General features: G+C 45.8%; 1 protein-coding gene across 2 annotated transcripts; it reads right to left on the bottom strand.

Moving 5' to 3' along the window:
- Positions 1-916: 916 nt before the first annotated feature.
- Positions 917-8692, bottom strand: LOC121844612 (heparan-alpha-glucosaminide N-acetyltransferase-like). Of its 2 annotated transcripts, none has more exons than XM_042314895.1 (13): positions 8625-8692; positions 8451-8520; positions 7394-7573; positions 7220-7250; positions 6779-6939; positions 6436-6551; positions 5595-5716; positions 4584-4710; positions 4398-4484; positions 3729-3806; positions 3104-3174; positions 1414-1526; positions 917-1128 (listed from the first exon to the last, which is right to left on the bottom strand). In XM_042314895.1, the coding sequence occupies exons 3-13, from the start codon at positions 7557-7559 to the stop codon at positions 947-949; spliced, it is 1254 nt and encodes a 417-aa protein (XP_042170829.1). In that variant the 5' UTR covers positions 7560-7573; positions 8451-8520; positions 8625-8692; the 3' UTR covers positions 917-946. The 2 variants fall into 2 exon arrangements, 1 of the variants encoding a protein (XP_042170829.1); XR_006082066.1 differs by having other exon boundaries at positions 990-1128; positions 1414-1600.
- Positions 8693-12924: the final 4232 nt, after the last annotated feature.

The raw sequence follows: 12924 nt of genomic DNA, 5'->3' as shown, positions 1-12924 counted from the left end.
CATCCCAGTGACCTCTGACCTGTGTGTCCGTAGTTACAGTGTAGCGTAGACCAGAGCCTGTAGGCATTGTTTCCAGCAACTCTACTTTCTTGAACTGTATTTTTGGTTACGGGCTCGTAAGTAAACATTTCACGGTAAGGTCCACGCCTGTTGTATTCGGCGCATGGGACTAGTAACATTTGATTTGATGAGCAGAAAAAATGGTAATCGTGGTTTCTAGAGTTTCTGTGTGTCTTGTATACAATCCCAGACCAGCCTTTTCCTGAGTGATTATGTTCCCTTCTCAAAAACTTCAGCGTCAAGCAAGGAGAGCACATGAGGAAAGGAAACAAGGAGAGGAAACGCTTTACACTATTCCCTTTTTTAAAAAGGAAGCTGGAGAAAGGATACAAGGAATTGAGGAGACTATTGAGATACGGCCCAGCTCGACATCTCCCAGTGAGTGGATCGTTGGTTAAAGGACACAAGGAATTGAGGAGACTATTGAGATACGGCCCAGCTCGACATCTCCCAGTGAGTGGATCGTTGGTTAAAGGACACAAGGAATTGAGGAGACTATTGAGATACTTTGCCCTGCTCGTCATCTCCCAGTGGATCGTTGGTTAAAGGACACAAGGAATTGAGGAGACTATTGAGATACGGCCCAGCTCGACATCTCCCAGTGAGTGGATCGTTGGTTAAAGGACACAAGGAATTGAGGAGACTATTGAGATACGGCCCAGCTCGACATCTCCCAGTGAGTGGATCGTTGGTTAAAGGACACAAGGAATTGAGGAGACTATTGAAAGGACACAAGTGAGTGGATCGTTGGTTAAAGGACACAAGGAATTGAGGTGAGTAGATCCTTCAGAAAGACCTGAAAAAATACGCAGCCCGGCCCCTTCAGACCTTCCCCTAAATCTTTAGAGGACTTGAAGAAAGACGATTTGAAACGTGTCCTGGCCCTCTAGATCTTCCAGAAGATGTTCTTCCTGTGCAGCAGGAAGGAGATGAGGACCCAGCAGGAAGTGGCCAATAGGTTCTGGGTCAGGTGCTCTGCGTGGGATTGGCTGTCGGCCATGCGCCAGCGGAACGGGAAGTACTCCTCCAGGACCTCGTGGCCCACGTACACCAGGATGGAGTTCATACCTGGGGGTCAAAGGTCAGGATTAGAGCACAGGGGTCAAAGGTCAGGATTAGAGCACAGGGGTCAAAGGTCAGGATTCGAGCACAGGGGTCAGAAGGATTGTTCAGGGAGTTGCGTAAACTGTTGTTTTTTTAAAAGATAGAAATGTATAGTTAGAACAGACGTGATTCTCCCGTCACACAGAATAGGGATCGTTGTCAGATCTACGCGTTACATTTCTATATATGCAGATTGAAATATATAAAAAATTTACAAAGCAGAGGTGCTGACACAGAACTAGTTCTCACCGGGGTAGTAGAAGGGCGCCCCAGACCACCACCTCTTCACATCTACTGTGTAGTAGATCAACACCAGGAGCAGCAAGGCAAAACACGCCAGGGTGGTCACGTAGGAGAGAGACCTGACAGACAACTCAGAGGTCGATTATTCCACACTATTAACACGGATGATTCCAGTATCACTATTCCATGGTAACTAAATAAAAAACACAAAGCAAAACTGTTTGGTGCTTTAGCTTGGAAAATAAATACAATGTGACGCCGGATGACATTATGATGTTTGTTTCCCAACACCAGGGCTGTTTGTTTCCCAACACCAGGGCTGTTTGTTTCCCAACACCAGGGCTGTTTGTTTCCCAACACCAGGGCTGTTTGTTTCCCAACACCAGGGCTGTTTGTTTCCCAACACCAGGGCTGTTTGTTTCCCAACACCAGGGCTGTTTGTTTCCCAACACCAGGGCTGTTTGTTTCCCAACACCAGGGCTGTTTGTTTCCCAACACCAGGGCTGTTTGTTTCCAACACCAGGGCTGTTTGTTTCCAACACCAGGGCTGTTTTTTCCAACACCAGGGCTGTTTGTTTCCAACACCAGGGCTGTTTTTTCCAACACCAGGGCTGTTTTCCAACAACCAGGGCTGTTTGTTTCATAATGCTGTTTGTTTCCAACACCAGGGCTGTTTTCCAACAACATAATGGGCTGTTTGTTTCCAACACCAGGGCTGTTTGTTTCCCAACACCAGGGCTGTTTGTTTCCCAACACCAGGGCTGTTTTCCAACAACATAATGATGTTTGTTTCCAACATCAGGTCTGTTTTCCAACATAATGATGTTTGTTTCCAACATCAGGGCTGTTTTCCAACATCAGGGCTGTTTTCCAACATAATGATGTTTGATTCCAACATCAGGGCTGTTTTCCAACATCAGGGCTGTTTTTTCCAACATCAGGGCTGTTTTCCAACATCAGGGCTGTTTTTTCCAACATCAGGGCTGTTTTCCAACATCAGGGCTGTTTTCCAACAACATAATGATGTTTGTTTCCAACATCAGGGCTGTTTTTCCAACAACATAATGATGTTTGTTTCCAACATCAGGGCTGTTTTCCAACATCAGGGCTGTTTTCCAACAACATAATGATGTTTTCCAACATCAGGGCTGTTCCAACATAATGATGTTTGATTCCAACATCAGGGCTGTTTTCCAACATCAGGGCTGTTTTCCAACAACATAATGATGTTTGTTTCCAACATCAGGGCTGTTTTCCAACACCAGGGCTGTTTTCAGGGCTGTTTTCCAACACCAGGGCTGTTTTCCAACATCAGGGCTGTTTTCCAACACCAGGGCTGTTTTCCAACACCAGGGCTGTTTTCCAACACCAGGGCTGTTTTCCAACATCAGGGCTGTTTTCCAACATCAGGGCTGTTTTCCAACACCAGGGCTGTTTTCCTAAAGAAGGTAAAGCAGCTTTGCTTTCTGTGTTCTTGCCACGACACTAACGAGTATTGTCCCGGCCCTACCAGGAAATATCAAGGGCCAGTTTCCCGCACACAGATTAGCCTAAAACTAGTCCTGGACCAAGAAACATGCTCAATGAAAAGTCTCCATTCAAAGTGCTCTTTAGTCCAGGACTAGATTTAAACCAGTGTCCAGGAAACTGGCCCTGAGAGTGTTAAACTGCATTATAAGAGGTCTGGTCTCCTTACCATAGATTCTTGTTGATGGGGATAAAGCCTTCATTAAGTGAACATTTGGTCAGAACGGCTGATATGATTCCCTGGAGAGATAAACATTTAGATACATCATCACGCTGACAAGGGACATACAGGCACGGTGAAGACGGAAATACTATGTTACTATGTCTCAGTGTTGTCATATGGAGACATATGGAGAGGTTTAGTCTGATAAAAGATGCAATATACCAAGGCTGCGCGATAGACCAAGGCTGTACCAAGGCTGCCCAATAGACCAAGGCTGTACCAAGGCTGCCCGATAGACCAAGGCTGCGCGACAGACCAAGGCTGTACCAAGGCTGCCCAATAGACCAAGGCTGCGGCTGCCAGACCAAGGCTGTACCAAGGCTGCCCGACAGACCAAGGCTATTTACCAAGGCTGACGCGACAGACCAAGGCTGACGCGACAGACCAAGGCTGACGCGACAGACCAAGGCTGACGCGACAGACCAAGGCTATTGACCAAGGCTGACGCGACAGACCAAGGCTGACGCGACAGACCAAGGCTGACGCGACAGACCAAGGCTGACGCGACAGACCAAGGCTATATACCAAATAGCTAATACAGTAATGACAAACAGTAATGTGGTCGTCTCACCAGAACCAGGCTCCATATGAGGAACCGGGCCATTATACTGGAATGCTGGTCCTTGTAGTGGAGGAGAATCTTTCCTGCCTGGATTCAGATATCAGGGACAAAAAAAATGGACCCTCAAAGTTAATCCCATTTATTACATTAGACTGATCCGTTCAGTTAGGCTGAAACATGCAACTCCACGCAATTACACACACGGTCTGTAGAAACAGAACCACTAGAAAGAGAAGGAACAAGGGAAGGAATATGTGAGAGAAACACAGATTAGTTTGGATGCAGAGAAGGAGTGTTGAGACCGACAGACAGACAGCGAGAGAAACAGAGACAGCAAAAGAAAGAGACGATACAGACAGACAGCGAGAGAAACAGAGACAGACAGACAGACAGCGAGAGAAACAGAGACAGACAGACAGACAGCGAGAGAAACAGAGACAGACAGACAGACAGCGAGAGAAACAGAGACAGACAGACAGACAGCGAGAGAAACAGAGACAGCAAAAGAAAGAGACGATACAGACAGACATATTAGTTTGGATGCAGAGAAGGAGTGTTGAAAGAGACAGACAGAGACAGACAGAGACAGACAGACAGACAGCGAGAGAACCAGAGACAGCAAAAGAAAGAGACAAGAGAGACAGACAGAGCGAGATAGTGAATGATAATTGCAGTGACCTGTAGTCCCAGGAAAGCCATGAGGACAGAGTTGATGCTGCCAAGGACTCCCTCTGGGTCAAAGGGCAGGTGAGACTTGTAGATCACCTGAAAGATGAACACGCCACGTTACGAGAGAAACCACCCACCTGCAGAAAGTGTTTTTTTAAATCTTTGTTGCCTGAAACAAGTCAGCGTTTCACTCGCCCGTGAGGAAGGTGTTTGGTAGATGTGGTTCTCTCCCAGTAGCCAACGGTCTACATATCCAGCTGCTCCCCCAGTGCAGTTTGGGTACTGGCCCATGTCCCCAATACCACCTGGGCCCAAATAACCACTAAGAAGAGAGAGATGATGGTGAGTAGAGGATTTATCTCCACCCTCAGACTCATGACCATGGATTAAATCATATATGAACTATATCATCGTCCGTCAACAGTACAACTGAAGGCAACTACTGTCAGACGAGGCATATGTAAAAACTCAGACCGTTTTTTTGAGGGGGTCGGAAAATCTCCGTTGTGTTGGATTCGATATTGATTCGATTGATTCGAATTTATTCGATATTGATTCGATACGAAATTGATTCGATTCTAAATTGATTCGATTTGATTCGATTTGATATTGATTTGATATTGATTCGATTTGATTCGATTTGATATTGATTTGATATTGATTCGATTCGATATTGATTCGATTCGATATTGATAGAGAAGAAGCATGGAATATTAGGAGTGAAAGAGACTGGGTTTTATGTCAGAAGTGAATGGTTCTCTGTAGAAAGACAGATGGCTGTGGAATGTGTTGGGTGGGATGGGAGCAGAGCACCGTGTTGATACCAGTGAGACAGACGGACATCTGTGGATTAGATGAAGGAGGGGTTGAGGTCAGGAGGTGAGGACAGATACTCTTAAGAGAGTAATTAATAAGGGTTTGGAATCCTGTTTCTCTTTTCCTGTAGAACCATAAGATGTAAGGATTGGAGAGAAGGAGGAGTGTCTTAGGTGGGATATAAATATCTGTGATGTGAGAAATGTTGGGTTGTCTGAATTACAGCTGTAATTTGGGGAGAATTAAACCTGGTTAAAGCTTGTCTAGTGTCCGTGAGTTATTTACTGTGAACAATAACAACCTAACAGTTGTCATTCATCCTGCGACAGACGACTCCCATTGAATCTGTGTTGTCTCAATTCACGGCCATAGTCTTCCCTCTGAACTCACCTTGGGCAGTCAGGAACAGGGAGCAGGAAGGTGAGACAGAGCCACACGGTTTCCAAGACGACCACACACAGCCAGGCTGGCCAGTAGAGCAGGAACTCACGAGCAGAGTACCACCAAGCATCCTGGGTAAAAAAACAAAAAAACAACACCAAAACAAAACAAACATTTTTGTCACTATGGAAACAACACCGACCAGCAGACAGCTCAACATTACCACCAAGTGAAATGGAAGGCTGGTCTGACCACGGGGTCATAAGGCTGGTCTGACCACGGGGCTATAAGGCTGGTCTGACCACGGGGCTGGCTGGTCTGACCACGGGGCCATAAGGCTGGTCTGACCACGGGGCCATAAGGCTGGTCTGACCACGGGGCTATAAGGCTGGTCTGACCACGGGGCTATAAGGCTGGTCTGACCACGGGGTTATAAGGCTGGTCTGACCACGGGGGTTATAAGGCTGGTTTCTGACCACACACAGGGCTATAAGGCTGGTCTGACCACGGGGCCTGTTCATAAGGCTGGTCTGACCACGGGGCTATAAGGCTGGTCTGACCACGGGGTTATAAGGCTGGTCTGACCACGGGGTTATAAGGCTGGTCTGACCACGGGGTTATAAGGCTGGTCTGACCACGGGGTTATAAGGCTGGTCTGACCACGGGGCTATAAGGCTGGTCTGACCACGGGGCTATAAGGCTGGTCTGACCACGGGTAGGTTGTCCAGGCGGTTTCTGACCACACACAGATCCAACCATGGTTATAACATGGTTACGTGTGTTATAACAGTATAATAACAGTTTATTTACAGAGGTCCTGTTCATTCTATGAGTATATAATGAGACTGACCACAGGAAGGTTGTCCAGGCTGTTCCAGGCCACACAGAGGTCCAGAGAGACCACCACGAGATAGGAGAAGGCCAGACGCTGAAGCACGCCAGGGATACGCAGGGAGTCCCATGATACTGTAGTATATACACACACACACACACACACACACACACACACACACACACACACACACACACACACACACACACACACACACACACACACTTAGAAGAGTGAAACATTGTAAAGGAGTGAGCACGTGTGTGTGTGTGTGTCTGTACGTAAGTGTGTGTGTCTGTATGTACGAGTGTGTGTACGTGTGCGTGTATGTCTGTACGTGTATGTGTGTGTGTGTACTGACGTGGTCCCTGGCAGTAGTTGGGGTTGATGATGAGGAGTCCTATGAGGAAGAGCTGAACACTCCTCCAGACTGCCTTGGTGAACAGAGAGAAACGTGACAAACCACATCGCAGGGCTGAGCTGACAGACAGGGATATAGATGTGCCCATGATGAAAACAAACCTGAGAGAGACACACAGAGAGAGACACAGAGAGACACAGAGAGAGAGACACAGAGAGACACACAGAGAGACACACAGAGAGACACACAGAGAGACACACAGAGAGACACAGAGAGAGAGACACACAGAGAGACACAGAGAGACACACAGAGAGACACACAGAGAGACAGACACACTTCACTAGAGGCACACAGTTTCCTCATATGGAGCAAAGTTAGATTTCCTCAATAAAAAGACGATACATTTTGTCCTTAAATACAAAATATAAAAACTGATATTACCAGGGAAAGACCAAATCAGCAACTGTGAGCCCTGTGAAGAGAGGGGGAAAAAAATATTGTCATTTTAACAACGCAGTCGTCTAATTTTTCCTGAACATATTGTCGGATCTCCGGGCTAAAAACCACTAGATGTGTGGACGGAACATTTTTCCGATTCAGAATGGTGGGACTCACCGTTCCAGCTCTCGTGTCTGAAGAACCAGTACCTCCCTCCTCCGTAGTTCACAAACACCATGATGACCAGGGACAGCCCTCTGAAGGTGTCCAGGGATCGGAGCCTCCGGCTGGGGGTGGCGGGGCCGGGAGGATGGTGTCTGTGGCCGTCTCCACCGTCCTGCATGGAAACCCCAGGTCCTAGGAGGAAAGGGGAGAGGATGTCAAAAAGGTGTTAGTACTGGGCGGGAACAAAAGCCTGCATACCCTGTATAGTATTAGCTCTCCAGGACCAAGGATATTGAACAATGCTTTAGGAGCATAGTTCAGCCAAGTTGAGAAGAAAATATAACTCTGAACCCAACAAAAGATCACTAAAACTCCCCTCAACTGTAGCGACTCCTCCCCCTCCTATCAACTCTAGCGACCCCCAACTCTATCAACTCTAGCGACCCCCCTACAACTCTATCAACAACTCTAGCGACCCCTCCTATCAACTCTAGCTATCTAGCGACCCCCTCCTATCAACTCTAGCGACCCCCTCCTAACAACTCTAGCGACCCCCTCCCCCCTCCTATCAACTCCTAGCAACCCCCCCTCCTATCAACTCTAGCGACCCCCCTATCAACTCTAGCGACCCCTCCTAACAACTCTAGCGACCCCCCTCCTATCAAACTCTAGCGACCCCTCCTATCAACTCCTCCTATCAACTCTAGCGACCCCCTCCTATCAACTCTAGACCCCAACTCTCCTATCAACTCTAGCGACCCCCTCCTATCAACTATCAACTCTAGCGACCCCCTCCTCTATCAACTCTAGCCCCCTCCTATCAACTCTAGACCCCTCCCAACTATCAACTCTAGCGACCCCTCCCCTATCAACTCTAGCGACCCCTCCCCTATCAACTCTAGCGACCCCCCCCGACCCCTCCCCTATCAACTCTAGCGACCCCTCCCTATCAACTCTAGCGACCCCTCCCCTATCAACTCTAGCGACCCCTCCCCTATCAACTCTAGCGACCCCTCCCCCCTATCAACTCTAGAACTAAGTCTGGAGAATGAACACCACAGAGACTCACTGAGTTGATGAGCCTCTCAGTTTCCATGGAGTTGCCCAATCGGAACATCAGATTCTTCACCGCGTCCAGCCTGTACCACACAAGACATAACCAATCGATTAAGAGAGGCCTCTGATCATCTCTCCACACAAATGGAAATGTGTGTTAATGTTATCTAAAGTAATCCAGACCTACCCCATGACAGTAGCTCCAATAGCAGACAGTATAGCCAGTCCCGTGAACAACAGAAAGGCCACCATGATGGCTTTAAGGACAGAAAGGCATTTCATTGTTCAAGATAATGGTTTCAGAGCATAAACATGAGTAAGTAAGTGAGTGAGTGAGTGAGTGAGTGAGTGAGTGAGTGAGTGAGTGAGTGAGTGAGTGAGTGAGTGAGTGAGTGAGTGAGAGTGAGTGAGTGAGTGAGTGAGTGAGTGAGTGAGTGTATGTACTCACGCAGGTAGCTGTTGACTGTTTCTGTGTCAGTGATCATGGAACAGTTGACCACTGAGGAGTCGTTCAGGTTCTTGACCCACAGAGAGTAGTTACCATGCTCCCAAAAGTGGTAATGAACCCTGGGGAGGAGACAGGAAACTACTACCAGTGAGTGTTCTTTCTGTACAAATTCAACATACTTCCTAGATATTGTATTTTATTTAATTATACCCCACAGTCCAAAATCCAGCTGTAGACACCGAGGCCCAATACTTTCAGATCTATAATAAAAGTGTGAGTCCCAAACGGTATCCTTCTCCCTATATAGTGCACTACTTTAGTAGGGCCCTGGTCTAAAGTAGTGCACTATATAGGGAATAGGGCCCTGGTCTAAAGTAGTTCACTATATAGGGAATCGGGCTCTGGTCTAAAGTAGTTCACTATATAGGGAATAGGGCCCTGGTCTAAAGTAGTGCTCTATATAGGGAATCGGGCTCTGGTCTAAAGTAGTTCACTATATAGGGAATAGGGCTCTGGTCTAAAGTAGTTCACTATATAGGGAATCGGGCTTTGGTCTAAAGTATTGCACTATATATAGGGAATCGGGCTCTGGTCTAAAGTAGTTCACTATATAGGGTCTGGACATAGGGCCAGGAGTGGTAGTTGGTTAGTTAGTAGTGGTAGGGTTGATAGGTCCAGGCTCACGGTGGTGGTGTGTGTGTATGTGTGTGTGTGTGTGTGTGTGTACTTACGTGCAGAGTTCCAGGCTGCTGTTGAGCTGCAGGGTGATGCCATGCTGTGTGCCCACGGTGAAGTCCACTGAGCTGGGTAAGCCTGGTCCAGGGCCCGCTGGCACCACACCCAGGGGCTGGTACACACACTGGAGCACAGGGGGAAAATGACGACAAGTGTGTGTGTAATAGATACAGCAGTAAAGGTCAGTCTTACCTGATAGCAGTGGTCTGATAGCCAGCTCACGACCATCTCAGCGTCCAGCTCATTGTTCACAGTGAGAGAGGCCTCGTCCATCTTTACTACTGCAGCCTTATGCCGGGGGTGGCATGCTGGAGAACACAGAGAGAGAGACAGAGAGAGAAAGACACACAGAGAGAGAGAGAGAGAGAGAAAGACACAGAGAGAGAGAGAGAGAGAGAGAAAGACACACAGAGAGAGAGTGAGAGTGAGAGAGAGAAAGACAGAGAGAGTGAGAGTGAGAGTAAGACACACAGAGTGAGAGAGAGAAAAACACAGAGAGAGAGAGAGAGAGAAGAGAGAGAGAAAGACAGAGAGAGAGAGAGAAAGCTCGTGAGACACCGCAGATCTGATAAGAATAGTCACACACAGTCTTTGATGAGCAGTGGGGTACATAGAGGCTCATATTTACGCTGAGACACACACACACATTTCTAGTCAGTACAGGCCTACACTGCAGTAGCTGCTTAGTGACTACTACTCTCCTCGTTGTTGACGACCGTTTACCTCGAATAAAAAATAAAATAAACTCCTGCTGTATAGACTATCCTTCAAATATCACTGCCCTCAATTTGGCATGCACAGTACTTACCCGGAAGTCAGCCTTCAGACTGCCGCTAGTTACTGAACCTCAACAAGAGGGGAGGGAGGCAAGACGTTATGGCTATCACACTCTCCCGATATCATGTGATTTATTAATCCGCTTCTCCTACAAGTGGAATAAATAACTCTCCCCGAGGAGCCGGGAGGTTTAAACGGTGCTGTGATATATATATATATATATATATATATATATATACACAGGGCTGTTAGCTAAACCGGCTGACATTGTCCAAAGGTAACATTAACTACACACCATTGTAGTCGATAGGAGATTCCCTAAGTTAGCATTAGCATTAGCTACTGTTGTCACTTCTTACGACCAGACGAGGAAATGAAAACCACCGAATTGAAGTCATTTCAATCATTTGTGGCATAAACTTTCAGACAAAAGAGTGAGTTTTCCATATTGTTTAGCTCGATAACTAACGTTAGCACTGGGAGATTTAAAAAAAAAAAACTAACACAGATCGATTTAATGAACTATTCCTCATTTTACTTACAGGGGATTTCTGCCACGCAAATAGCAACCAGCCAAGCAATCACTGCTAGGAAAAACACCTTGTAATGCTTTTCTGGCTGTGCCATGTTGATGTTTTTCTCCCTTCCCTCCCGGTGCCCACCGCCCGAATATATGCCTTTGTGTTTTTTCTTTAATTTGCCTCTTTCCATAACACTTCCGATCCCACCTTGTGTTTTACATGCTAGTGGGAGCGAGGAGGGTCAAAGTACATAACGGCGCTGCACGGGAATCAACTCGTGATGAGTGCGAATCTGTGCGATTTCCAGTAGCAGTGCGTGTGTAAAATCACTTGGGAAGCCATGTCCATAGTCCTGGTGTGTGTGTGTGTGTGTGTGTGCGTGCAAGTAGAAACACATGTTGACTCAACCTACTTTTAGAGAAAAAGCAAATGTCATCCTCCTCTCTCTCATGTTGATGACATGCTCTATCACTCTGTCATACAGTAGCCGCTTTTATGTTTTTGTTGTCCAAGGCTACCTGGCTAAAATGCTTGCTCGCTAGCATCGCTTCCATTCATGGTCAACATTAGCTATTTAATATTAGCCTTCGACATCTTATCTACATATTTAACTTCCATCCTCTCAGGCCAGGGGCACAACAAAGTATGAATTAATGGTTGGATCAGAATCGTTGTTATAATCATTAGCCAGTATGGTTAATTAAGTAAAAATACAAATTGTATCTGAGCAAGAGAGGAGTTGCCATATTTTCCAATAAACCATTTTCCCATAATGTTATCAAGTGAATTAGCTAAGAAGGAATATCGACGTAGCTTGTAATGACGAAATGAGAAGCAAAATTCGGTTTTCGATCAAAATAATAATTTATTACCAGCAAATGTGACATAATAAAGAATTTGAATATGTCGCAAGAGAAAATAAGATTTGCTTTTATTAAACTCACCAGATGATTTTCCACCGATGGATGTCGATTAAACTCCTTTGACTGCTATGATTGTAAATAAATCCCCTTTGCGCATGTGCATAACTACAGATCAATCCGACAGGAGAGTTTGAGTGATGAAAATTGGACAGAGGATCTCGAAATCTCTGAGCAAGAAACACTTGGACGAATTTAAAAATAATTGTAAAAAGTATATCTTCTGGCAATTGTGCGTTATTAGGCCTATGCGCCAGATGTGAAGAACACAAACTGTAATAAATTGTATATTTTGTGAGATTGACTTTTCTTTTCAATAGGTTTATGTTACTGACTGAAATCTTGGTTTAGGATTGTAGGCTAATTCAATTTTGCCATGGTTTGCTTAGCTAGATGCAGGTAGCCTATAGCCTCAGATAGGCCTAACATCTCATTTCAGATAGTAGCCAAGGCTAGATGTAAACTGAAAGATTTAGCAGCATGGTTAGTTCAAATTGACAGACTTAAACATGGCCGTTAATAATGACATAATAACACAAGGCTACAACAACCATAAACTGACGTCAAAGGCATTTGTTTTATTGGTTTGCCAGCTCCAGGTTGGTTAAACTAAGGGGCGCAAACTGACTTGTAAATGACTCCAGTGATATCACCATTTCAACATACTTACAGTAGCCTTACAATGGCATATAAATGAATAGGCTACTTGATGACAACGTATACAAATGTATCATTCTCCACATGTAATGTTAGTTTCATTGTGGATTTTTTCTTCCTTCTCCCATAAACAGAAGCTCAGAGGGCGTTCCATAACTTCCATTTCAAATGTCCACTTGTGCAGTGCTCCAGACCCAATAACCGAGTATGTGTAAAACCCTTCGCTTGATACAGTTTTCCTTCAAAGTAAAGTCGACATTATAGAATGCAGTTTAAACCACCTCCGACCGAATGTAACTAATGCGCTTTTAGTGCTAGTGCGCCTACAGTAGTTTTCTAAAGTAGTTTTCTAGTGTTGATACGCATCAGTTATAGCGGGTACTTTGATATGTTTTATTGAAAAAATGTGTTAGAAATATGTGTGAAGTT

The sequence above is a fragment of the Oncorhynchus tshawytscha genome, unplaced genomic scaffold (genome assembly GCF_018296145.1).
Source record: "Oncorhynchus tshawytscha isolate Ot180627B unplaced genomic scaffold, Otsh_v2.0 Un_contig_3034_pilon_pilon, whole genome shotgun sequence".
NCBI classification, from domain to species: Eukaryota; Metazoa; Chordata; class Actinopteri; order Salmoniformes; family Salmonidae; genus Oncorhynchus; species Oncorhynchus tshawytscha.
This window is presented reverse-complemented; position numbering and strand designations above follow the sequence as displayed.